At 37.6% G+C, this 27,880-nt stretch overlaps 2 protein-coding genes and 1 long non-coding RNA gene across 3 annotated transcripts; 1 reads left to right on the forward strand and 2 right to left on the reverse strand.

Moving 5' to 3' along the window:
* Positions 1 to 4,562: 4,562 nt before the first annotated feature.
* Positions 4,563 to 5,310, reverse strand: LOC149049947 (uncharacterized). The gene is made up of 2 exons (XR_016183643.1): positions 5,227 to 5,310; positions 4,563 to 5,094 (listed from the first exon to the last, which is right to left on the reverse strand). It is a non-coding gene; the product is annotated as an uncharacterized LOC149049947 (long non-coding RNA).
* A 72-nt stretch (positions 5,311 to 5,382) lies between these two features.
* On the forward strand, positions 5,383 to 19,798 carry LOC113677674 (TPR repeat-containing protein DDB_G0287407). The gene is made up of 27 exons (XM_027194514.2): positions 5,383 to 5,708; positions 6,441 to 6,701; positions 7,218 to 7,391; positions 7,842 to 7,985; positions 8,698 to 8,980; positions 9,555 to 9,662; positions 10,252 to 10,487; positions 10,786 to 10,947; positions 11,143 to 11,247; positions 11,564 to 11,631; positions 11,735 to 11,819; positions 11,917 to 12,056; positions 12,682 to 12,793; positions 12,898 to 13,034; positions 13,236 to 13,395; positions 13,798 to 13,893; positions 14,272 to 14,426; positions 14,704 to 14,797; positions 14,888 to 15,043; positions 15,408 to 15,526; positions 15,858 to 15,999; positions 16,609 to 16,720; positions 17,151 to 17,272; positions 17,527 to 17,648; positions 17,906 to 18,113; positions 18,361 to 18,585; positions 18,976 to 19,798. Exons 1-27 carry the CDS (start codon positions 5,703 to 5,705, stop codon positions 19,009 to 19,011), a joined length of 3,768 nt encoding a protein of 1,255 aa, XP_027050315.2. The 5' UTR covers positions 5,383 to 5,702; the 3' UTR covers positions 19,012 to 19,798.
* Positions 19,246 to 27,427, reverse strand: LOC149049948 (neuropeptide FF receptor 1-like). The gene is made up of 5 exons (XM_089196355.1): positions 26,932 to 27,427; positions 23,891 to 24,079; positions 23,021 to 23,465; positions 21,675 to 21,833; positions 19,246 to 20,885 (listed from the first exon to the last, which is right to left on the reverse strand). Exons 1-5 carry the CDS (start codon positions 27,113 to 27,115, stop codon positions 20,807 to 20,809), a joined length of 1,056 nt encoding a protein of 351 aa, XP_089052481.1. The 5' UTR covers positions 27,116 to 27,427; the 3' UTR covers positions 19,246 to 20,806.
* Between the last annotated feature and the right edge of the window lie 453 nt (positions 27,428 to 27,880).

A 27,880-nucleotide genomic window follows, 5' to 3' on the forward strand; every position in this document is an offset into this window, starting at 1 on the left:
ACAACAAAACAGGCGGATCAAAACTAAGCAAAGAAACACTTGTAGATAATTAATGATCTCTGTCTGATCAAAGTAGATATCTATAAGAATGGCATTTTATCAGCTACAAAGAGAAAAGCTATGCAGCTTCTGCAGTAGACACATTTCCCCCTTTTTTTAAATTCCTAATAATTTCTTCATAAGTTTTTTCTCAACGAGCCCCTATTTTTCGGTAGTTTAGTATTAAGTCAGATTAAGAGATTAGAATTTTATGGGGAAGTCTTTGAACACAAGTCACTTACTTGAAGCACTCTTGTTTGTCTTTCAGCTCAAAGTTGGTGTTTCTGCTGTAAAGGACATTTCACTCTCAGGGGACAAAATGGATCACAGAAATGAAATGGTACCACATGCTTAACTGCTTAGGTCAGAAAATAAATTGTGGGTCGATCGGTATCAAATGCTCTACCGGCTGAGGTGAAAAAAAATGTGGGTCGACCTTGAAAGAAATTATTCGTAAAAAAGGTGTAAAATGATTATCTCTGGTCGACTGTAATGAGGATTCAAACCTCAGATCTACCGATTTTGCTGTCAGATTCTCTATCTTCTGACGTTTTTAAAACTTCGCCATCTGCTCTAGCAGCCGGGCAGACGAAGAAATTTGGGTGGAGATTCTTGAGGATTCAAACCTCACAATAGTCAAGATAGCTACAAAATGTTCACACAGTTGAGTAGAAGGCAAATTTCTGGGTAAATCTACGAGAGGATTCAAACCTCAGACCTCGCAATATCGGTATCCAATGCTCTATCAACTGAGCTGAAGCAAAATGTGGGTCGACCTTTGTAATAAATTACACGTAAAAGACGTAAAAGACGTAAAATGATACTTCTGGTCGACTTTTATAAGGATTCAAACCTCAGATCTACTGATGTTGCTGCTAGTTACTCTACGTGCTTACCGATGTAAAGTCATGCACAACAAAATAAATCAGCTGTGTCATTGACCATAAGGATTCAAACCTTAGACCATAAAACGTCGCCATCTGCCTCTACCAACTGGATAGAAGAAGAAATATAGGTAATCCTTTGTGAGGATTTAAACCTCATTTCATCTAGTATCACTGTAAAATGTACTTACGTAGAGATGGAACGTAATGTTCCAGAGTATAGAAAGAGAAATTTTCGGGTAAACTTTCGTGAGGATTCAATTTGGATCACAGAAAAGAATGGTACCACATACTCAGCTGCTTAGATCAGAATGGAATGAGATATATCGATAGACTACGCGTATCTCCTCTGGTGTGGTGAAGATATAAGTCGTGACGTAATATCATCCTTTGCATTGGTTGATGACTGCAACTTCATGCGTGTCAATGTATCGTGTGTTTGTCAACAAGAAAGCAGTTTAAAAGTTGCCATGTGGATGCATCATGTCTGTCAACAAGAAAGCAGTTTAAAAGTTGTGGTGTCAATGCATCATGTTCTTATCAACAAGAAAGCAGTTGAAAAGTTGTGGTGTTAATACAGCATGTCTTTGTCAACAAGAAAGCAGTTTAAAAGTTGTGGTGTCAATGCATCTGTTCATCATGATGTCTTTTTCAACAAGAAAGTAGTTTAAAAGTTGTGGTGTCAATGCATCATGTCTTTATCAACAAGAAAGCAGTTTAAAAGTTGCGGTGTCAATGCGTCATGTGTTTCCTAATAGGAACTGAAGCAGTTTAAAAGTGGCGGTGTCAATGTATCATGTCTTTGTCAACAAGAAAGCAGTTTAAAAGTTGCGATGGCAATGCATCATTTCTGTTAACAAGAAACCAGTCTGAGAGCTGTGGTGTTAATGCATCATGTTTTTATCAACAATAAAGCAGTTTAAAATTTTCGGTGTCAAAACATCATGTCTTTGTCAACAAGAAAGCAGTTAAAAAATTGTGGTGTCAATGCATCATGTTTTCGTCAAGGAGAAAGCAGTTTAAAAGTTGCGGTGTCAATGCATCATGTCTTTGTCAACGAAAAAGTGGTTGAAAAGGTGTCAATGCATTATGTGTTTGTCAAGAAGAGAAATTTAAAAGTTGCGATATCAATGCATCATGTCTGTCATCAACAGAGCATTTAAAAGTTGTGGTGTTATTGCATCATGTCTGTCAACAAAAAAGTTGTTTAAAAGGTGTCAATGTATCATGTTTTTATCGGCAAGAAAGCAGTTTAAAAATGGCGGTGTTATTGCATCATGTCTTTGTCAACAACTAAGTTTTTTAAAAGGTGTCAATGCATCATGTTTTTATCGGCAAGAATGTTGAAGTGTCACTTCATTATGTGTTTGTCAAAAAGAACTGAAGCAGTTTAAAAGTTGCGGTGTCGATGCATCATGTGTTTGCATCATGTTTTTGTCAAGGAGAAGCAATTTAAAAGTTGTGGTGTCAATGCATTATGTGTTTGTCATCAAGAAAGCAGTTTAAAAGTTGTGGTGTCCGTGGGACGTGTTATCAACTAGAAAGCAATTTAAAAGTTGCGGTGTTATTGCATCATGTCTTTGTCAACAAAAAAGTTGTTTAAAAGGTGTCAATTTATCATTTCTTTGTCAACAAGGAAGCAGTTTAAGAGTTGCGGTGTTAAGCATCATGTTTTCATCAACAAGAAAGCAGTTTAAAAGTTGCAGTGTCAATGCATCATGTCTTTGTCAGCAAAAAAGTTGTTTAAACGGTATCAATGCATCGTGTTTGTCAACTAGAAAGCAGTTTAAAAGTTGTGGTGTCAATGCATCATGTGTTTTTCAACAAGAACTGAAGCAGTTTAAAAGTGGCGGTGTCGATGTATTATGTCTTTGTCAACAAGGAAGCAGTTTAAGAGTTGCGGTGTCAGTGCATCATGTGTTTATCAGATAGGAAGCAGTTAAAAATTTTCGGTGTCCATTCATCATCTTCTTATCAACAAGGACACAGTGTCATCGTTGCAGTGTCTATGAATGATCTGACCATCAAGAAGGAAGCAGTTTTTGAAGCTTCAACAAATTATTTTGTATCATATAATCGTCATAATTAATTTTAAATACATAAGTTTGCTCAGAAATATAAACAAGAAATAAAGAAATCTTAAACTTATAAATAAACAATAAAAAAGGAACAATGAAAATAAATCATTAACATAAAACATTAACATAAAAACATAAAATACTCAACCTTGATCCTGAGGCATTTACTTCTGTGCCTGCCTTTTATTGACTTCTAATCAATTTATTTTGGGTTTCGAGTCCTAATGATGTTTCAATCATCAGATGTTTTAATGGGGTTATGCGAAAAAATATAATTGGTTTCGTTGTCGGCTCACAAATCAATGCCACAACAGTATTTCCGACCTCTGATTCCCGGACTTCAGATTTGTGACACTATTTCGGTGTTTGGAGTTTTATTCCCGACTTTTTACTTATGTTTTCCGACTTTCGGCTTCGGACTTCTCATTTCCGACTTTAGACTTTGAATTTCGTATATTCTATTTTGGAGTTCAGAGTTTTTATTTCGGACTATTCACTTTTAATTTCCCGACTTCCGTCTTCAGTCTTCGGATTTCGGACATTCTATTTCGGAGTTCGGACTTTTATTTTCAACTTTCGACTTTCTTTTTTTCGGAATTCTTATTTCTAACTTATATCTCGGATTTCGGACTCGGAATTTGAATTCCGACTACTGACGAATAATTTTCTACCTTCCGGCTTGGCACTTCTCATGAAATGACGACTTACGACTTCTTAGCCTCCTGCGTCTGATCTGTGACGGCGAACTTTTGAAATTCGACTGTCATTCATCAGTTGCTTCATGTACACTTTGAAGTTTAATTATTGATCTTCCTTTTTTCCAATTTCGACTCCGAAGTGCCATTTGCAACGTCCATTAACTTGGAAGGTCCAACTTCCTTCTTGAGTCAGGTATACATATTTCAGATTGTCAAGGGGAAAACAAATAAGGCAACAGTTCGCAAACAGCAGGGAGAAGGGGGGATTTTTTTACTATTACTTTTTGGATTAAAAAAAAGAATTTGATAACTCTGCGCCAGCGTATCAAGGGGTATTTTTTTCCGCCGACGTATCTCCTACCAATCAGATCACAGCATTCCTTCAAAAATGACTGGAAACAGTTTCTAATCTTGATAACGAACCTATTTTACACTCTATGTTTTAAGCCTAAGCAATAGACTGAACAGTACGTAACTCGGGGAAAATTCTTACAGATTCGAACACACGAAAGACGTAAGTTACTCGTAAATCACTTGTAGAAACGCAATATTGAGAAGAAGTCGACGAATACGTGGGTGATCATTTTTATCCATGACATGAACACAAAAGATTACAAAAACCGTTCTTAAACGAGAAGGTTCAAATGAGGTACGAAACTATAGTTTATCAATGGTAGTTTATGTCGCTTGTGTAGGTAGTAGCCAGTCAGAGATCTTGAGCAGTATTTCGTACCACGTGACACGCATTGACCAATCAAATTGCAAGATGAAGTCCTAAGAAAAAGGAGTCGTGCTGAATTGGCAAAAAGGGTGCAATGTCACGCAATACTCAAGGAACGACGTCATGCTGTCACGCTGTTAGGAGGACATGAAGATCACGGGTTTGAGTCTCGTTCCTGATGCGAAAAGTCAATTTTACAAAGTTCATCACAGACGCACTTGTATATATGAAACATCATAAAGGGTTTTTTATTTTTATCAAATGTAAATTTCCTTATGTAAAAAATGGGACGTAATCAAAAAGAAAATTACATGCTCAAAAAAAATAGTCTCGTTTGATAGAAGCTAAATAAACAGAAAAGTAACGTTGCTGTTCCTAGTCAAATGTTCTTAATTTAAATGTTCCGTTTTCTACGGTTCTAGAGAGGTAGACGCACATGGGAAGTAGTTCCCACATGGATCTGATGAATTCTTCATCTTGGGCGAATGGAATGTTCTGATCCTAGTTCCTGTTTCTTAATTGATTTCTCCTTTCAGCTATCCGCCTTTCGACCTGTCCGAAAATGTTTGTTGGTGGGTTTCTTGGGGGTCTGTCGGCTACTTTTTCTTGCAAGGCAAGTTGTGGCTCTGATGAGGAACTGTTGAAGGCTGTAGAAGAAGTCGAGTCGGTATCGACTAAGAGGAAAAAACCCAATAAAGACTTATCCGATGAGGAATTGTTGAAGTCTATTCCGCTATTCGAATTTGATTTTCGTGTGAGCGGAACTAGCTAAGAGTTTGTAAAATTATTACTGAAAATATTGATACCTTTTTAAATCCACGTTTTCTTCGGCGTCGCCGTCTCCAGAGGACAAGGAAACGTAAACAAACGAGGCTGACGTCAACAATTGTGAGTCAAATGAAAACTATTTCGTGACATTATAATGCAAATCTGTGATATGCTCACACTGATTGTGTGAATACACACTTATTAGCATATCTACCAGAGAGAGTTTATTTATCAAGTTTTGAACAACAAACTCGACGCTCGATTGCTTGCTTCGGTCTTGCCTTTTTTCTTAATCTCATGGTCAGGGTCTACAAAAGCCAACGTGGAATCTCTTGAGGGTTAACTGTGTGCCAAAGTCGTCGCCTTAGTTAAATGTACTCAATTCTATACGGTGTGTAATTCAGTATAACCACGACACCGTGAGACAAATGTTACACGGTGTGGGCGTATGAATGAACACCATAAAACATTCTCGATAATTTCGTCTGTTTGATGTAAATTGCAGTCAGATGAAATGAAGGTGAGTTAAATTTCACCCTGGTCTACACACCTCTGATAAATAAAGGCCGGTTGAAAGTTGTAAATTAGTTAAATCTAGATTTTACATCCAAACAAATTAGAATCTATTGATGTTGAGCACCAAATATTCCTTCCCTCGTTTATTCTTCCGAGGGAAAGTTGACTTTCCTCGTATTTGATATCACTAATAACTTTGATATCAAGTATGTATGTTCTCTAGGTTATTCTAAATGTTATAATTATAGCTAAAAAGAGGTACGATGGCTAGTAGTCAGCTCATTAACGATTAACTGCGTTCTTTGTAGAGAGTCGGGAGACTGGGGTTATTGTAATTAGGAAGATTTCGAAAATATTTTGCACGGCTTCCAGTCAACGATGTAGTCAACAAGTGCTCTCCTGGCAACGCCTATCGTGTTCAGCATATATTTACTCGCCAGTAATCGGGGGAATTAGGAAAGAAAAAAAATTAACCACGATTACAACCGATAAGATCAAAGCCTATTTCGTAGCCACCCTCTGTATTTTCCTCCTAAAGGATCTCGAAAATGGAGGGATCACATAGTCTCAGTTGAAATTCGCTTCATTATTCCTGCCATATTTTTTTTAACTGATTTAAATTTCTCGGGTAAAATCTTCATTGAACTACCTCCCAATTAAATTATAAAGAAAGAAAAATAAATTATTTTTACATTTAACCTTTTCTCGGCATCTTCTTTACAATTTTCTTTCGAAGGCCATCGATATAAAACATCTACGAAAATCTGCTCGAGTGTTCTTCAGCTCACCGTTTGGAGGACTGGAAGAGGAAAGGGAGGAATTAACGAAGAAATACTGGCCTCAGTTGTCGTCCATGTGCAAGAGGGCCGGATATGAGTTTGTGCCGGTTGATATGAGATGGGGAATAACATCTGAGATGTCATCTAACGCGGCTACCATTGAGATCTGTCTTCGTGAAATGGATCGATCTGATATGATCGTGGGCTTCTTTGGTCAAGTAAGAAGAAATGCTTGAGTAAAATGTACAAGCCACAACATTAAAAAAATTACAAATAAGCTACATGCAGCTCCGCCTCTTCACCAGAGTTGCGTGTATTATCTTACTAAGTGGTTACCAAGGGGTTGGGGGGACGGGAGGAGAGTTAATGAATTGAATTGTAGCCTTGAGCCCTGAATATAAGAATATGGTAATATTGGAATGGCCTAGAACGACAATTATTTTTTAAACCTGTTTACTAGCTGCGAATGTATGCTATTTAGCTCGTGCGGCAGATTCCATCCAAAGCACTGCCAAACAATAAAAGATAGAAAACGTTCAGCCTGCAGAATCTTTGCAGTTTTGAAGCCGTTTTCAACTGAGGTTTACAAGGGAGGCGAGGGCTAGAGCGGGTTAAATGGATGTTCAGGCCTTACGATTAAATAATACTTCCGTCGGTAATCAGGCAAAAAAAGGCACATAATCTTATCTTGTTGAAGGGACATAATTTTTGATAACACTTTTAACTGTTTTCAGCGTTATGGTTGGCATGGATTTGATAATCTGTTGCAGAAAAGTTTTGATGTTGCAGCTGTTAAGTATCCCTGGTTGAACGACTACCGCGAGCGAGCCGTGACCGAGTTAGAATTTTTACATGGTCACCTAAGAAACCCTGGGAAGAGAGCTGCTTGCTTCTTCTTCAGAGATAAGGTTGGTATGCACTTACTAATAATCAAAAATGGCCATGATGAATATTAAATTTCAAAACCTTAAGGTGAGCATACTTGTTTGGACGTGGCACTTGAATTATGAACCTTTCTTGATTAATGAAGACATTTATTCTTGAATTATCAGAAACATCAGTCAATCGTATGAATTGCTGCTTTTTGTTGCAAATAAAAGAATTGGTTGTTATACAAATGAACTTCAGATCCATCATGATTAATATCAGGTTAGCTCTTTATCTATCAAGTCAGGTGCGGCGTTAAATTCATTTTCATGGGCATAGATCTCAACGATGAAGCATTAAAACCTTTTTGGGTGAAAACATTTTGATGCGTATCTGTGCAGTAGTTTCTCCATCCCTCCACGCATTCATTCAATTAATGCAAGGTATCTCTATGTAAGGCAATATGACTGACAACGTTACAAAAATTACAGTCCTACGACGACTTGAAGCTACAGCTAGCTGAAGAAACTGGTGATAAAAGACAGGCGAGGAAGTTTCTTTCATCGACAGATGGGCCTAAGGCTGCGGAGTTTTTAGCGGATTTGAAGAGGAGAGTTCTCGAAACTAAAGACAAAGTAAATATTTTTTCTGATAAAATTGTGTTTCTTTAACCCTTTAACTCCCATGAGTGACCAAGATAGAATTTCTCCTTTCAATATCAACCAGATAAGTGGTGAGAATAAAGAAAAATACTAATTTGAGGATATTTAGTTGATCCAATACTAAATCCTCTGAACTATCATTATAAGAATGATCTGGGAGTTAAAGGGTTAAGTGTTGTTGGATGGAATTTTAACTTGAAAAGTGATTACCGTGATTTGGAACTTCATACTCATGGTAAACACTTTCTAATTCAAATTAAAATGACATTCAATCGATCTCTCATAACTGTTTCAGGTGTTATCTTTTCAAGATTTAGATTTTGGATTTAACAAGATAATTAAAAACTGAAAGTGAAATGTGATCATTAAAAACTAATAATAACTAAAAACTAATAATAAACTAATGTAATAATTAAAAACTGTTAGATCGACTTAACGTTGTCTGCATATGGGAAATGGGCGGGCAGATTCCTAATCTAGAAGTCTGAAAGCGATCCTTTGCCTTTGTGGGTCATTGTTTCGCTTTCTTTCGATGAAAGCTTGATGAAAGAGGATGGACGAACATTCGGAGGAACTTGACGAAATGAGGGGGTCAGGCTGATCAGCTGGGAAAGACTAACCAATCTTGCTTGAGAAGTTATATCCTCCTGTTTGCTTCAACTTTATCTTTAATTTCTTTTCCTAGTGCTTGGCTGTCCATATGAACTACAAGAATCCACAAGAAGGAGCTAGGCTAATGTACGAGACAATAGAGAAGTTTCTGAAAGAAGTGATCCTTGTTCGGTCTGTTCAGAAGCTTTCCCCTTTAGAAGAGGAGCGCCTTCAACATGACCTGTTTAGGGTCAGCAGACTTGCTATGGGCGGTGTGTTTGTGGGCGGGGAAGACTACTTACAAAAGATTGATGATCACGTCCATTTGCAAAGCAAAAAGGGGAGTTCTGAATACCTCGTTGTGACGGGAGATGGAGGTAAGACCGCAGTAACTATGGGACATTCTCCATAGACATACCCGCGAGATTAACCGAACCCACCCAAACCTACCTGAGAGACTATATTTATCATATTTACGAAGGTTTTATATTAAAAATATTTGCCACTTAAAAATCTCAAATATTCAGTTATCAATCATTGGCGTTATGTATGACCAATGTCTCGCGTCGTTATGAAGTTTTCAGAATATTTGCACTTTGTAGTTCTAAAATTTATGAAACAACATCGATTTTTGGGCCAGATAATTCATAAAAGATGAAGCAGTTGTGTTGATGAAGGCAATTTGTGGATCACAAGGAGTGATCAGTGCGTCAGTACTATTTTTTTCGGAGAATAAGAGTTCAAACTAGAGGGAAAATTTTCACTTATTATAGTATTTGGCACTTAATAAACTTTTGGTTGATATGGTCACTCACTTCTTTGCGACACGTTTCGTCCTTTTTCTCCTACGATTGTGACCCAATACATAAGTTGACGCAGATATTTTGAAAGTCAAATTTTTAAAGTTTTGAACAGTTAGAGTCTCATGTTGAGCACATTTTCAATTTATAGGTTCTGGAAAATCATGTTTGTTGGGAAGCTGGTCCTTGCACCACCAAGAAAAATTTCCCAACGACGCTGTTGCTTATCACTTTGTGGGTAGTTCTAGTGGAAGCACTGGTGAGGAATCTACATTTACGAACAAACAAACAAAACAAACATACAATCCTTGAAAGAAAGAGAAGCAAATAAAGAGAAAACTGAGGGTGCAAGAAAAATAAAACAAAATCTGTTATCTTTTCGCTGATACAGTCTCACAAGCGTAAAATTTTAGTTCTACTTATTATTGTGATTGCCATTTCGAAAAAATATTTCAGAATCCTCGTACTTTGTACAGGTTATAACATGATTTCGAGTCCAATTTGGTGTTAATAAGAAGGAGTAAATTTTCAAAGACAACAAAATAGTACAAGCCCGTAAGGTGAGTGCAATTTGCAGTCTTTGAAAATTTGTAAGTGCTAATTTACACCAAATTGCACGAGAACCTATGTTGTTACTTATTAATAACTTACATGAAAAAAGCGTAACAGAAAATAAGGACGAAATCTTGACAGCACGCGCACGCTATTTGTAATTTGCACTCATGTTACAACTTTGGACTCGTGTTACATAAAAAGATGTACTCGTTTTCAGCCAATCAGACGCCCGTAATTTTTTCATGTATTACATTAGCTTTGTAATCCCTTAATTACGATTGCACTCTTTGAAGAGCCAAGGAAGATACTGAAGCACCTCCTGGATGAGCTTATCAGCTGGTTCAAGCTAAAGATGTCTAACCAGAAGGAAACAGGCAAAGAGAACTTCACAGGAACTGGTGGTGGAGATATTCGCATTCTTATCGAAGACCTGTCAGAAACCGTCAGGAATATTACTAAAGCAGGCTTCCGCACTATCATCTTAATTGATGCTCTTAACAAAGTCGATGACATTGGAAAAACCAACAAGGTAATTAATTTGACAAGCTGTCTAACCGAAAATTGATCCTACAAAACTAATAATAGAAACAGCGAGTCGATGAATCCAGCAAACAACAAGTGACCATTTACATGCAATGAGCAAACCAACAAGTGACTTTGACTAGACGAAAATTACGGCGAAGATCGACATTTTGGTTTTATCGACTGAATTGATGATGTAAATTGACAGATAGATAATCAGATTGAGAGACGAAAAAAGGTATTGAAAGTAAAACATAGGAATTCTTGATTTAATAAATAATCTTGGTTTACATACTATCCTTTAGATATTACATTGGCTTCCAAGAGCACTGCCATCCAATGCATACCTCATAGCATCGGTAATTTCTGCCGAAGTCCAAATGGTCACTGAACTCACTGAAGAAAGAGGTTATGCTACCATCAATATGGCGTCATTAACTGAAAAGGAAAGGGAACAAATTGCAGTAGTAAGTTTAACAAAGTGAGACCTTGTGCATCTCTCACTCCATAGTCGCAAGGACAAAATTATAGGTTACCTCCAACGTGACAGACTCATCCTCTAAGTCTTCCTCTATAAAAACCCAGACCTTAGGCAAAGCTCAAAAGCGGAAATTTTGACTTCAGATGTCCTTTAATCTCATCCATTTCATTTTATTTTCAAGGCAACCCTAAAAGTCCGAGGAAAAGCTTTATCGTCCGAGCAAAAGAAGAAAGTTGTACATAAGACGCAAACAGAAAACCCTCTGTACCTGAAAATTTTACTGGAGGTATGTGAGGTTTTTCTCCAGCGGCTCCTGTGATAGTTTACCACAACCACCTTTGTTACCTTAGTGTGATAATTATATCTAAGTGGGGCCTAGATAATAATATGTTCGCACAGAGGAATCGGAAATTCCCTTATTTTGTTACTACGACTTGCATAAGGTAGGAGAAGTTTCATCAAATTCATGAAACAAGGCGCGTAATGCAGAGGGAGAGAGAGGGAGAGAGAAGTAATGAAGAAATAGACAAATACGATTGGATGCATATATTTTAAGAGAGCCCTTACCATTTGACATAGCTTGAGGTTCACTTTTTTTTTAGGAATTGTGCAGCTTTGGAGAGTTCTTTCAACTAGACGCACATCTTGATTCCTTACTGGAAACGAAAGAGTGAGAAAAAGTTTACTTTCAATGTATTTTATTACTTTTACTTTACTACTAGTTTTAGGTTCTGAATTTGAATTAAGTGCGGTATATTTCTTTCATCTTTCAGTACAAAAGAACTCTTTTATAAATGTTTACAGCGACTAGAAGTGGACTATAACCCTAAAGAATATGATGGGAATCTGGTCAAAGACGTGTGTAACAAACCGATTTTTTCTTTGTTCTTGAGATGAATTGGAGGAGTGAACATGGAAAAGTAGATTATTAAACAGCGCTTTTTCAATTTCTCAGGTGATGTGCTGTATAGTGGTGGCTCGACAAGGACTTTCTGAGACAGAGATCAAGTCTATCCTCAAGATAACGGACCAAATGTGGTCTACCCTTTACTTCGCCATAGAAGAGTTCATTTTGGAGCGATCAGGGATTTACAGGTAACTTAAGTGTGCGGTTACTGAATCATATTTGGACTCTTATTTTTAACTTAGAATGAAGATATAAAGATATATATAAAGAAAGTCACTTTTCCAGGAACAGTCTGGGTTACCTGCACCATTAATTTGCGTTCAGCGGTTTCCCCCAAATACAGTATATTTGCTTGTATCACCCTGTAAGTTTGTGATCAGGATCCCCCAGTATTTGGCACTCGTTTGCACGTAAATGCATCTTAAAACACCAAATTATTACCGGTGGACCGTTGCTCGCTTTTAGTGTTAGTTTGTTGTCGTATCAAATACCATGCGAGGGTACTTAAGACTTTTACTTTGAAAATTGATTATCAGCATGCTCATTTATGTCACCGTGATTTCCATAGAGGGGACGAAGCATCAAGCCTTTCATTGATTTCACGTTAGCTGAATCGACTGAGATATCGGCTAGTCTCATAACCAGACCTTCCACGGCCAAGTGGTTGTTATGATAGGATCTGGCTCAAATAAAGTCTGTTACTTAACGTGCACTACCCCCCTTCCACAAATTCCCACATTAAATTTCACTAAAAAATTTTAAGCGACCTCTTTTCTTTGTTTTTATACCACGATTGCATCTTCTTGTTTAAAGGTTTACCTATGACGAATTGTCACAAGCGGTTAAAGAGAAATATTGCATGGACAAGTCAACTACCATTCATTACATCATATTATTGGTGGATTATTTTGGAGCAAGACTAAGGGTGAGAGGGCAAAGCTTTTTGACAACGTTTCTAAACGATGTCTCCTCCTGGATCGTCATGTTATTTCACTGTACTTTTCATCATTATTATTCTTTTGACGATAGGAGAGAGATTTGGTTTACGATACTACAATACCAGACCACATTTACACGGAGCTCCCATGGCTTTTAGTAAAGTGTGGAGAGAAAGATCGTCTTATCAAGTGTCTCACAACTGCTTCGATATTCTGGTCACTCTTCAGGTTTGTATTTCCTTTTTCAAGCTATTGCTCAGTTCAGAACCCATGATTTGCCACCATATGAATGTTCTTCGCATTTTCCCACGTGGCGTGGATTGTTGAAATCCTAAAATTAAATACAATCCAAGATAAAACACATTTCAAACTTATCCATGCTTGATTCTTTTCCACGATTTATATGAAGCATTTCTGATTCATTTTTAGCGATGAAAATAAGTACGACCTGGTTAGCTACTGGAACGCAACCGGTTTAATAGGAGAAGAAATAACGGCTTTGTATCAAAAGACGCTTAATGATCAGCTTGCACTTTTGTATCTCAAAGAACAAGAGAAAGGAGGAGAAATGATCGATGCTGTTAAAAAGGTACTAAAAGGATATCATGCGCGATGTTAATGTGTTACATACAAAGAAAGTTATTTTAATTTCACAATTTGGATAATGGAGAGGTAAATTCAACTTTTACCAAAGAAGAAAGAAGAGGAATGAAATAGGATATAGAAATAGGTTTAAACGCTACATTTGGATTACTGTTGGGTTTAGACATAAATCGTTGATGAGCCTTGGTCTTAACATCCATATCCATCCAAACTTGGACGGACGTAGCAAAAGAAAAGTTTTCCAATTATGAAATTTTTTTTTTCACTATTCTTGATGATTTTTTTTCAACATCATCCAACCAAGAGAATTTATATTTATCTACTCAACCAGACGGAAGAATTATCGTCTGTTTGAACTCTGTTTGATCTATGTCACCTTTAATTTCAGCTTGCCAAGTTAGCGTTCCAAATGTCTGTGTACCAAGGTGATGCAGGGAATATGACAGCTGTTGAACCACTTCTCCAGAGAGCATTGTGCCTGCAGGCAAGCAGTAACTTAAATACATGATCAGTTTCTCTTTTTCCTGGCTAGTTTGCTGAAGAGCTGGTTATATCACCCTTAGTCCCTGTGATTTTGCTCTTTCCTAAGAATTTGGCTTTTATATGTCCTTGAGGATCCCGAGTTTGATGTACTATCAGGTTTTTTCTGCAATTTAGAAGTTTTATTTCATGTGTTTGGTTAGAAGTCCCATGCGAGGCCGTCCACTCGGATCGATCATGGGCAAGCAAAAGTAGGGGGCTAGGTGCAGGGGGTGCACCGCCCACTGCAGTTCATGTTAGTTTTTCGACTGAAAGTTTTATTCATCGTCGAGTTGAGGATCATAACGAAGTATATTTAGTCATTCCCCTCGTTTTATTGCAGAAGTCAGCCTATTCAGAAGAAGAGATCCGTCGAGATGCAAAAGTAGCAATGGATTATTGTGAAATGGCCAATGCATTAGCTTGCCTGCTTGTGGATACCGAGCATTTTGATGAAGCCGAACCTTTGCACAGGGAAGTCCTCGAGCTCAGCAAAAAGTATGCAAAGATAGGCCGTAAATTTATTCACCATGTTGAAACTTGGGACACATAACTTATCCTATAAATCGCTTGTGACTCATTACGCTAAACTATCGCTTTGGTCCCCTAAGAATTCCTAGTCGCTTGGTTAATAGTACTTCACTGGGAAACCGTAAATAGGTCGAGTCTCCAGGGAAACTCAGATTTCCTCTTTGTCCCGCGAAGTTGTCGCAGATCTTTCTATTTTGTGACTCGTTCAAATTGTAGTAATTCCTTTGTTTGGTGACTGGATCAGGTTTGCCGATGAATGGCCAAATGGGTGGTCAAGAGTAGCAACTTCATTACACGGTCTAGGAGTGCTATATTACAAGACAAACAAATTCCAAGAGGTATGTACGAGTTATCTTTATTTAGCCTGCAGTCTAAATTGCTAATAATTGGAATCCGGAGGGTAATTTTTACCTATTTTTGTGTTCTAGGCTTTGGAATATTACAATAAATGTCTTGAGCTTCACCGACAAACCTTGGAACCGACCCATCATCTGATCCCCGACACAATGAACAACATTGGTGCTTTGTATAAGTCTATGGAACGTTGGGAGGACTGTGCCAAAATTCTCGAGGAAGCCCTAGAAGTAAGGATAATTGAACCTATTAACGATCTAAGGAGTGTGTTTGTATCCCAGTTTCGTTTTCTGATACACAATTTCAATAGAAAACAAACAAACAAGAAATAAATTAAAAGAAAAAATAAACCTCAACAAGATTTCCCCTTCACTGTAAATAGAGTTTATGACGCTTTCCTTGCTTTAAAAAATATTTCATTGCGAAAGTCCAATGCTTCAATGGCTTGGATCTCAAGTTCGATGTAAATCAGGACTAGCGTAAGGAACTTTTGATGTTTTACAATGGGATAGTTCTTATCCAAGAAATCCTGCATTCTTTAAGGAGTATTTCCTTTTACTTTGTTTGTTTTGCCTCTCATATAATACTTAAAAGATGTACGAAGAAGCATATTTTGGCCAGCTTCCGCCTGATGTGGGTGGTACCTTGTTGAATCTTGGTATGGCTTACTTGAGGATTTACGACAGGAGCAAAGCTGAGCCATTGTATCTAAGGTAAACTTGCAATTGCCTTACTTTGTTTTTGCTCGTTCGTCGTTATGGTGTCATTGCTATAAAGAGATCATGAATTAAATGGAGTATTTAACTTTGACAAAGTTGGTGGCATTGGTCACGCGACAGCTTTTAATCTGGGGGGGGGGGTACTCCTGGCAAATCTTAGTCGAAGTGTGCCGCCTAATTCTCAAAATCCACACCCGTTTTCAAATTGGCCTCTGAACCCCTTACCTTTACTTTGTAAATTCAGCTCTAATGATATATATTTTAATTGATTGTCCTTCCCTGTTATTGCTTCGGTGTTGAGAAGAATATATTACACATATTTCAGAGCTTTGGACATCCGCACTAAAGCTTATGGACCGAACCATCATGACGTAGGTCAGACGTTACTTAGTTATTCTTCCTTTCTACTCAATTTGGATGCTATCAAGTCAGCTGAAACCGCCATACGAGCGGCGGAAATCTTAGAGGTAAACTGACGGACGCTAGTATCATTAGTAGGCATGCAACGGGAGAAGCAAAGTTTTCGATGTTAATTTGATGTCTCGATGATGCTTTCATTCGGTCATTATAAGGACATAGTGTTTGGCAGCAACCCCGTCCAGCGAATGGTGGATTGAAGAGTTTCAAATGTTGATCTCATTTTAGTTTATTACAAATAATTCCATACGGCGAATTTTGGTTTACTTCAGAGGTAGAGGCGATTTCCTCTTTCTAGTAAATTTAGCTTAGCTAATATTCAATGACTCAAAAATACGAGAAAGCACAAAGATCTTCGCACTCCAACCTCTCTTTCCCCCCCCCCCCCCCCACCTCCCCTTTCTTTCAGCCACCGAAGGCACAAGTCTTGACATTTCTCCTAGATATTTTTGGTTAACCTTTAATTCGAAAAAGGCAGCCATAGTGACGCCTTGGTTACTAGGTGATGAAGGCTTAATCTTTTAAGATTTAAAAATCCTAATCTTGACTATTAACGGAACTGAAGACCTTTTAGACTGTTTAAACGGGCTTATTATGAAAATACCTTCATGAAATGAGGTCTCACATATAATCATATCCGTTGCTGTTTTCTTTTCTAGAAATCTTTAGGTCCAGAACATATTTTTACACTGAACGCTCAGGAGAATGTAGCGCTCGGCTATGCAGTGGCTGGAAAATTTGATGACGCTCATCCGTATTTCAAGAAAGCAGGTTCGTGATTCAGTATGATTAATCTCCAACGCTATGGCTTGTGGCTTTTGTTGCCGAACTTTTTGGCTTAAGGCCTGCTAGTTTAAGTTTAAAGGATTCAGTGATGAGAAAGATTTGACGCCTTCAGAATGACGGTAAATGAGATTTACGAACTAGTGACATACAATATTAACGGATTAAGGATGAAAAAAGAATCATCAATTACACAACTTGATACGTTTTAAAGTTCGATAATCGGCCTTCGCAACCACATCGGATGTTGAAACCAGACCAGCGACCAGCAATAGCGCATAACATGAATTTCTCTCGAGACAGATATAATAGTACAGCTAAGCTCATTAATTTTCGCTCTATACATTCTTGATATTTTTTTAACGCTAGATTGTCAGTGTTTTACCTAAAATGAAAAGAACTCTCTTTTTCTTTTTAGGAGTGACCAAATACCGAAAGGGTCAAATGAATACGTCAAGTCCTCCGCTGAACGCAGGCATGGCAGATTATTACCTGAACAACGGCCATCATGAGGAGGCAAGACAGTTATTCGAAAGACTGGTAAATTATATAATCATAATTATTTTAAAACTATAATTGACTTAAACAAATTAGCTCCTATTTCTCCTTCTTAAATTTATTCCATTGCGGCATTCCTGACGAACTTTCTAGAAGATCGGGCTTTAAATGTTCTAGAATGTCAGGAACACGGGCTTAAAATTAAAAAAAAAAAGCTTAAAATGATTCTTGATTCTACATGACTAATTCCTCTTACTTTTTTTATTTTTCATTTTTTGTTTGTTTGCTGTTTTCAGGTAGGCACAGATTTTGCCTCAGGCAGAGATTTCGCTGCTCTAGACTTTTTAGATGAAGATCTACTTGGAGATAAAAGGCCTACGAGACCATATGAGGAAACGGTGGAATATGGCATTGAAAAGTAAAAATTATTCCTTTGGTCGATACGGCCGGGGGTGGTCATTTTTTTTTTTTTTTTTGCCTCGAGCTTAGAAAAGCCCTATGATAATTTAATACTTTAGGAGATTTGCCGCCCGAGTCTCCAAATCCACACTCGTTTTAAGACTTGGCCCCTAAATTCCGCTTATTGATGTTGAAAATTCGGCTCTAATGAGATATTATAATTATTTTTTCTAAAGAAAGACACCGAAATTTTACTGAGAGTACTCTTGGTTGCAGGTTCCCCAAAAGCGCAATGATTTTTGGGCGATTGCTTCCAAAATTAGCTAAAAGTGGAGACTCGCAGAGAACGTTAATGATTTTAGGTAAAGGTGATTTTGGTCCCGAGAAGTACAATGAGTCATATCTGAGTTTTATTGAAAATCAGCACAGGAAACAAGGCCTTGATGTAATCCAGTCTGCGCACGAGAAATTTCCAAGTGATACGGTACGTTACTCAGGTCTGATACCTAGTGGTTCTAACAATCATTTTGGAATAGCGAGAGTCTCTATAATAAATGTCATCAGTCTTAAGGCCAATTCCAAGGAATTGCTCCTAAGGCAGGCTCTAGTTAAGAGTAACATTTCTATGGATGATGCTCTTATCATCTCCATATCATTTGAGTTCTTCTTTTGTTATAGTATATTCCTGTTTTCAACAGTTACCTTAATTCTGTCATTCTATTCACTTTCAGATAATTCTTGAGAACTTAGCAAAGTGCCACGCCTTTTATGAGGACTTCGTTACAGCCTCAATATACTTTAAAAAGCTACTCAACTTGAAACCCGATGATGCCAGTGTCATGGCTACTTATGGGAGAGTTTTAGCTATGACAGGAAAGACAGAAGAAGCCAAAAAAATGTTCGAAAAAGGATTAAACTGCGCCGAGACTCAAAATGAAAAGCAACTTGTTGAGCAGGTTTGTATTCAGGAGTATTGTTTTATCTATCGGAGAAAGCTGCCTTATGAGAACTAAACTATAATGGAAATCCCATTGATGTGGTCCACTTTAAATTCGATAAAGTTGGTTTGACAAAATATAGAAAAAATTGCAGGAAAACTTTGAGGTCGTTGATTATTTTTACTTACTTTTTAAGGAGACTTAACTGGCAGTTTTTTAACGTCATTCTTCTCTTTGTAAAGGCAATATCATCATAGTGAAGAATAAAGTATGTTGATCAATATGTCTACGTTTACAGCAACATTATGCAGAGTCAAAGTGTTTTAAATTTGATGATAAACAACTAGTATAATGTGAACTTTCCTTGTGGAAATTTACCACTTGCTTACTCATGTTTTTCGCTTGCAGTTCAAAGTGAATTTAAACCTCCTAAACGAGATGTAAGTACGAAAGCAACAGAATAACCTTGGGTACAGAAGTATATGGACACGTTACAATCCAAGCGGACGCGGAATACATGTCGCTGAAGTGAGACAATACGGGCACACTGAGACCACAACACTGGCGAACGTCATCCAAAAGGCCCAAGGCCCGACATCCTTATTTAAACCCATAAGGTTATCAGCCTAAGTGCCATTACACCGAGCTGTGAAGGCGAATGACAAAAACAAAACTAGATTACAGACAAGCATAGTAACTTTAATATGATTAGAAAGAAATAGCTAAAATAAACCCAAGTACTGATAAGGCAAAAACCGCTACAAAGAGAGAACCAAGAAAGACGAGATGAATATGTAAAAGAGGTAAACCAGGAAAGAAAATTCAATTCCCTGATTCATCAGTAAATTAGGTCCTGAAACCAGCAAGGAAGGTATGGTTTTGTGAATTGGAGCCCAGAAAATCGCAGAGTAGAAACAATACCGTTAAGTGTAAATAGATCACATTTTGGGTTTCACGTTGGATGAAAATTGTAAAGTGTCTCTTCTAACTTTTAGCATTATTAGTATAAGGGATAGAAGAACCTAAGTTTCAACTGACACTATTTCACCCTCAACCCTTTTTGTCAGAAAAAGGGGTGATTTAGAGTGGAGACATAACCTGATGTAAATTTAAATTCCATGTGCACGGTGGTGCGGAAGGCAATTACTCCTATGTCCTTGTAAAGAATACTGTTAAAATCTAAAACTGTTAGGTTTGCCTAAATAGTGAGAGAAAGTCCCCAGAATAATTATTTTTACGTACTGTTACTTGTCAAATTGTTCCTTCTTTGCAAGATAAGCTTGGAGAGAATGTCAAACCATCTTTAAAAATGTCCTGCGATGTATCATACTTTATCGATGGCTTTCCTAATGGCTGACATTAGTATGCGAAATTTTAAATACTTCAGTTATTTAGATTTGTAAAGAGTTCAGTCAACCTTAAAAACCTTTTTACGTCAACATATCGCTGATAATATTAACTGAAATCTCTTTTACCCGTATTAAGTTCTAAAGACCTCCAGGGCTTGTTCCTCAGTGAGGACAGAAACGGCTGCTCGAAAAGCGGATCATGAGAAATTGTTACAGTATAACTCTTGTTTTGATAATCTATCTAGAGAATATTCCATCCTTGATAACCGTCTCTTTATAATAACATCCGTTGTTCATAACCTCACAGTGCATTACCAGTCGCTGAAATAGTCACGAAGTAATAAAGTACGATGAGAGCGGAGGTATACAGGATTAATGGTAATTGTTTTACGGTGTGCGACATATGAGCCAGAAGCAATGCATGTCTTTCGTAGTCCCCCAAAATATCTTTTTGTTTTTTGTAAATTGGGCCAGCTGTTTGTCTGGCATGGTTATCATTTCAAATGGGGACAGACGACGAAAAGTAGTGGTGCTTGAGAATAGTTTAATCCAGATTACCCAGTTTCTACCAACCCTCAGGGAGATCCTTGACAAACTACTCCACCCTCGTGGCCCTTGTAGACGATATTTAAAGATCAATTCAAAAAGAACTAACCAGAAAAAGGAAAACGAAAAAGGTAGGGCCCTTGTTAATTGTAGCCCACCGCAAAAGGGTTCGTAATGACACAAATGCGTGAATACACGTATGATCTCAAAGACGAGAAAACATGAATAAATAGAGATGCAAGATACAACTCGAAAGTGATCTTCGGCTGTTTCCAGGCTTGGCACGAGTGGAAATGAACGTTCTGAATGAGAACCATCTTCTCTGTTGCTCATTGCGTAGCTCTTTATATCCAAACAGACACTGATTGGTAAATTGTCGTCGGTCTCTCGATGACGCGTGAAACACTGCTGGCGTATGGATACCTAGTGAATGATGGAAAATGTGATGCACGGATGAGCGTTTGCATGTATGAGAAATATGATTAGGCATTTCACATCCACCAAATGTTCTTATCAGCAAAACCTTCAAGATGAACATGGCGTGTTTCCAAGCCTCAATCGCAAATTCTCAAATGGAGAATTTTTTTTTTTTTAATTTCTATGGAGCCATAATCAGTCTGAAGCGATAGTACATCTTACAGAGCACAAGGCTATACATCTCCTTTTACGGTTTAATCTAAATACTGTCGCAATATTATGCGCAAATATGTTTTCCTTTTCAAACATTTCCCTAAGAAAATTGTATCGAACCTGCTTTATTTGTATGATTCGTGCATTAAGGAAAGTTTTTTTTAGGCTAAACTTTGCAATAGTCGCCTTGCTTTTTTCAAGATGAACCTTTATATTAAGCAGGTGAAGCTGTTTTATGCAAAAGCAAAGCCATCCCTAGGGATGGTAAGATTTCGTTCAAGATCCTTCAGCACTTCGTGCCTTTGCAAGCTGAAAAGACCCAATCAAGCACCATGGTGTAATCTAACCGAGCAGCTCAACCAATAGTATTCCAGTTCAAAAATATTTTATAAAATGTTGCATCTGGAGGTACGAGCATCAATGGAACTACTGCTTAAAGTCTTCAGCTCATCAGCATAAACATTTTGTGAAAACTTTGGTCTTAACCTAATGGAACTTTGAGTTTCAACCTTAGAAGCACACTAAACATCTGTCACACAAACAGTCTTACGATCATAATAAGTAGATTGTGAGCACATTGACCTTGAAACCTTGTAATCTTTACTCCAGATTCGACAGCAAGGCACCAAACGGGCGAATCCTCTTCGAAACTGTTCACTTAAAAAACCATACAACACAGGGTTTACCGCACTGTTTGCGTACACCAGTACTTGGCAATAGGAGAACAGAATCCATTTTCCCCTTGAAAGAAGAAAAGAAAGATCACAAAAGATGGAAGTAAAACACACGGAATAACCATCCTGCTGTTTACCTTATTGGTTTCCCATATTAAAATGTGTTGAGCTTTCAACTTGAGACATTCTGTCAGAGGACATGCGTAGACAACTTCACTATTGTTGTTGTTTTATTTAATTTATGTTTACCATAAATCAAATTGATTTCTTGTTACCGTGCATATGTTTCGTAGAGGTATCACAAACGCACCACCGACTAGTGTGTCGCATTCTTGTCTCAACAAGTTGCGTGCATCTCAGTCGGTTATCTACAATTGGATAGGCGCACACCAACGTTGAGGCTATTTGTGAAGCATATCCTGTTTATGGTTTATTAATTTGTTTTCAATACTTGGCCGATTAGCCTGTTAAATCGGCTTTAAGTCGCAACCAACGAGTTCGCAAAATTCAAAACTAAAGTGACTGAAGTTTATGATACAAAATGATAGTGGGATATGAATGCAAAACAACGCAAGCAACTGCTAATACTAGATTAACGGAGCCACAGCGTAAACAATAACAAAAAGTTAAGCTTTAACACTAAAAATGCCACAACGAAGATATGAGCAACAACAATGACAAAAATAGTAAATACAACAACAAAAATGACATACACCGCTGCCTGTTTGACTCAGTTGAGAAAGAGCCAGCCTGTCGTGCTGAAGTTTGAGGGTTTACAAACACTTAAGGAATTAATTGCTGATGAAGAGCTGCCTTTTGAAATGACAGTTGTCTGAAAATGATTTTATGATCGAATTTTCTCAAATGATTGATAGGCGGGTGGCCTCATTTACTGATACAGTATAAACAGGGATAAACAGGGGACATAAAAGACCCCAGGACTGTTGCTAGAGTTTGGCATGGTTGGAACGATAAAAAATGGATGTACTTTGGCAGTCTGATTTGCGAACTCAGCCACACCGAAACCTATTCCCACCTGTAGGAAGTAATATATACATATCAATACGTATCAGTCACTTGCAAATTAAAGCACTGAGGAGAAGGACATGCATGTTTGTTTTTCCTATTTCATACAAATGTGAAGATTCCTTATGGATAAAGGAAGGTGACAAGGTCAAGAAAAAAGAAAACTGGCACGTGAAAAGGGAAGGAGAAGGAGATGGAGACCGTCGTACTAAGAATATTTATACTTACTTGTACTGTTGTCCTTCTCCAAACTCAAACCACAAATATGTGATGTGGTAAGGCAGAAAGCAAAGAAAGTAGAGAATCACCACGACTATCAACATTTTCACCACCTTTCCCTTGGCTTTCGCTGTTCTAAATCCTTCACTGTCCGACGTTTCCCTTGCGGCCTTATTAAGCTTCATTACAATTATAGTATAGAACACCGCTATAGTTGGTAGTGGTATGGCATATGTTAGACAAAATGACAGAACATTGTAAATGTCTTTGAATGTCTCATTGGGCCAGCCATCCTCCGAACAATAGAGACCATCCTGATCTTCCCTTAACTGCATCACTGCGACAAACGGTAGGCCAACTAGGGTTGCGGTCAGCCAAACGACAACGATGATGAAACGCGCCTGATATAATGTAATGCGGGGCTCATATGGATAAGCAATCGCTCGGTAACGATCTGAAATTGAAAAGAGCTGTTTAGAGCACTTACTATACAATATTGCTGTCTTAATTATCTTAGAAAGATCTCTATTTACCTATCGATTCTTCGGTCGCTTTCACATAATCTTTAAGTCAGGCTCTCATTGAGTCAGTTGATATTAAAAACGACAAAATAAGAGAGGACCCTGCATTGCCGACAAGACATATCAGCTGATCTGAGATCTTTTGAAAAACCAAGAGCCGAATTGATTGACCTAATAGTTTATATTGACAACTGAATTCAAAACGTGAAGTCGGGGAAGCTTCACTATAACCGTCCTCAGAAAATTCAGTCAAGAAAGAAACACATGTCGACCTTAATAACTTGACCCGCTTGTCCAAGCCGGCCTTCAAAGAAAACCGAACTTGAGTCTGGCACTTTTTAAGCAAAACAACACTTACCTAGACTTATAGCCGCTAGTGTTCCAATGGAAGCCATAACAGACATTGCTTGTGCCGTGGGAATGATTTTACAAAGAGCGTACCCAAATGGCCAGTATCTAAGTTCAAAATAAAGAACTGTGAAGGGGATGCATAAGATGCCGACACTCAAATCAGCCACAGCAAGGTTTGCAATGAGGTAACCTGTAACTGGGAAAAGAGAAGCAATAGCTGTGATTGACGGAGACAATCTCCCTGAGTTGATTTTATTCTTCTTTAAACTGCACGAAAGTCTGAGGTATGAAAAGGAAGTAATCCCACAAGTTTCACAGCAGGAAAGTGTTAAGAGGCTTCCATCTAGGCTTACCATATATTTTCCATCTAAGATGTAGGAAATAAGGCGACATATACTTTTTTCAGTTAAAAATTTTGAAATTTTGAAGACAAGAGGGCATTCACATTATGACGAAAGTAGTGAAAAAAAGGTCAACACCATAGTTTATCTTCCACACATTAACCTGCTAACGTTTATTTTCTAATCCTCACTTTCTTTATTATAATATTAAAAATGCTATCTGATGTGTATTAGATTTGTTAGGGAGTTAAAAAAACAAAATCATTTCAATAAAGTCAACCCTTTGGTTTTTGCGGAGATAAGCGCGTGAGGATTATTAATTTCAGTTGGAAAAACTGATAAATGGAAAAGGCGAAGAAGTCCAATTCACCACTGAATGTTACTGTCGGAATACCCAGTGCATCCCGACAGTTCCTAGAATGCGTGTACTTAAAAAATTATGAACAGTCAACATAAAAACGAACGTAATTTGACATCTTTTGCCTGGAATTGAAGCTGATTATCCTAAACCTCTTACAACCTTAACATGTCACTGTAAACTTTACCATAAAGCTGTTTAGACACCAATCGCTTCTGAGGGTCAAACGGTTTCAAAGAACGTCGAACTTTGTATCGAGGTGGCTCATATCAATAGAAGGTTGGAGCGATGCAAACCTTCCTTGAAACTAACATGGCGTCAGAACGTCGACAATAAGATTAACTCCAGCTATCTGTACTATTCTACCAATAAAATTGGTTATATTCTTTATAGGTTTAAACATCCATGTTGGTCTAGTTTTGATTCTATTCTTTTGTTGTCCTAACAAAATTTAATTAGCACCTCTGTTCACCTTATATTAATTAACAGTTAATATCTCCATCGGCTTTCATTTCTGACAACGGTTCAGTTGATGGACGATTACTTTATGCAGTTACATGTCATTAACTAATAAATGTTTAGAAACGAGGACAGATGTTAATGATCGTCGGGTTCTTCAAAGAGTAAATGCCATAAGTTTGCGTCATGCGGTTCAAAGCAATTACGCCTAAGCACTTCGACGAATTCCCTACATTTATCCATTTTGTTTTTCTGAGGGCCACTTAGAATCCTGTCGTCAACCAGGAAAGTTGAAAAAAAGAGTGTCAATTCACCTGGCGGCATTGCAAATTTGTAGTTGGTTGGGACTTAAAACAGCACTCACATGAAGTAGATTTAAGAGTTTTTTTTACCAATAACATAGAGTTTAAATGTCCATATGTGTAAAGAATTGCTCATGAAAAGGAATAGTATCAAATCTACTCTACTTTGAAGCCTTGGAGGCCCATCATTTTCTTTTCACTTCAATAGATTTGTCGTCAAAACGACCAACAGATGCAAAAAAACTGAATCGCTATGTTAACCTCGATGGAGTGTTAAAGTCCAAATGGTGACAATTCTGTGAAACAAAGCAAATTCCAACTCATGAATTCAAAACATGCCAACACAACCCATAGCTTATGTAAAACACTGGGCATAGTCCTTTTGCCATTTTTAGAACATCCCGAAAGGTTCAGAGGAAAAGATCGAATGATCTAGAACATTAAAACTAAATCATACCTGTGCTTGTGTTTTTGGAATGCTCTGAAAATCGAATTCCTTAGCTATTGTTGACATGATTTATCTCTAAATGAAACTGAATTGTACCCAGTTGCTACTTGTTATGGCTTATCACCAGGGAGACAGGAGGATTTAAAGCAATTGCATCAAGTAATAAAAGCGATATAAAGAGATAAAATAAATTATCCTTGAAACCGATCCATACAAATTGTTAAAGGTCAGCCAATAGAGTTGTTCAATAAATCTTGTCCCAAAACTACAATAGCAATCTTCAAATTTGCATTTCTTAGGGAAATTTCAAATTTATTGATTCTGGTAGGCAATACTTTGGCCGAGGGCATTAGCAGATAAAATAGAAGTTTTATACAAACTTATTAAGTTTAGTACCGTGGTAAACAATTGTGGAGTGTTTTTGGAATGCACTCCTTCCTAGTTTAAAATTTTTAAATTTTAAAGTGTTTAAAAACACTTGACACGACGACAAAGGATAGCTAATAAGGCCACTTGACTAAGATATCATGACTACAAATCGTCTAAATTCCCTCAGTGATAATAAATTCGGATTGTTGCTAATATGGTTGACCAAGATTGGCTCATGTTCAAACCATGCAGAAAAATAGACTGATTGTTAGAGACATGGATATCTCCCGATCCGCGACGTACGTTAATCTGCCACCAATTCCATTTTCATCACACCGTATTAGTGGATATTTTCGTAAAGTATTAAAATTAAAAGATTATAAAGATTCTTACTCTTCCCTGAGCTCCATTGTGCTGATAAACCAGTTAGAGACACCAAGGAAACGAATTTAATAAATCAATCGATCACGAGAGTTTTTTTTTTCATCCCACGCGTTTCAATGTATTCCTGCTGTATTTGTGGCATATACCTAACTTTGAAGGGTAATTTGATCGAAAATAATCTAAACAAAAATGCCTATACATGGTGTTTTGATTGAAACTTTGTTAATGCAGACAACACCTTGTACGCAATACCCTACTTCGCACACTTTAAAGTGCTTCTTCTATTGTGGCGTTCATATTTTCGGTATGTACTGGACTATGGCTATTTCAGTGATCGTTATAATTAACCACACCAAAAATGATAGATTGTCTAGATGTTCAACTTACCAGAATGAAGCTCCCTTATCTTGTAAACGACAGCAAGTACAGACACATTTCCAGTGACGGTGAAAAGAAATATTATTGTGTACACAATTAATCGAAAGATTTTGGATCCCAACGGTTCGGCAACCGTTAGTATCGGTGTGGAAGTGGTATTGACAAGCATGTTCGTCTCATTTGTGGGCCACATCACACAAAGTTCTCACTAAACAACTTAATCGTCCTCTGAATACGGCTCAAGCAATTGCTGCACAACTATGCAAAGTTCACATTCGACCTTATTCAACTTCTGAAAACAATATGAATAAACGCCTGGAGTAATTTTGGTTTTAAATGACACTTCCCACTTCAAGGACGGAAACTGTCTCCTGAGCCTTAGTAACTGCATTACGTACGGTCTTCTATAAATTCCACTAAGCCATACCCCGCCGACTTTTGTCTTGACTTTTCATTAAAAAAAGCCCTCCGCAAACCTAATATTTACTCGGTTGCCTTCTCTTTTATGGGATTCGCTGGTAAAGTAATTAATTTGCCATAAACCGCTTTTCCGGTAGAACCTAAAACCAGAAATGGCTCTGATGTAATTAGCACCTTCATGAGGTATTCAGCCGATGGCCACACCATCGGCCATGTTTTTAATGTAAACAACTGAGCTGTCAACAGAGATCTTTACTCAAAAGAAGCAAAACCCCTTTAAAGAAACGTGCGCTGAAATATAACTCATCCATGCTTACGACGGCACTTGTGGCACTTCAATAGAATCGGCGTGCTTTGCGTATCTAATAAAAAATTGAAACTACAGAAAACGACCGGGAAAAAGAACGACCACAAGGTGTATATAGTACAAAAGTAAACGAAAAGACAAAACAAAATAACCGCACCAGATATAATTGGCTACATAACTGTGGAATCGATGCGCACAACACGAATTCCTCAACTGCACTTTTTTTTCAGT

Source organism: Pocillopora damicornis, chromosome 2 (assembly GCF_964200805.1).
Source record: "Pocillopora damicornis chromosome 2, jaPocDami1.2, whole genome shotgun sequence".
Taxonomy (NCBI): domain Eukaryota; kingdom Metazoa; phylum Cnidaria; class Anthozoa; order Scleractinia; family Pocilloporidae; genus Pocillopora; species Pocillopora damicornis.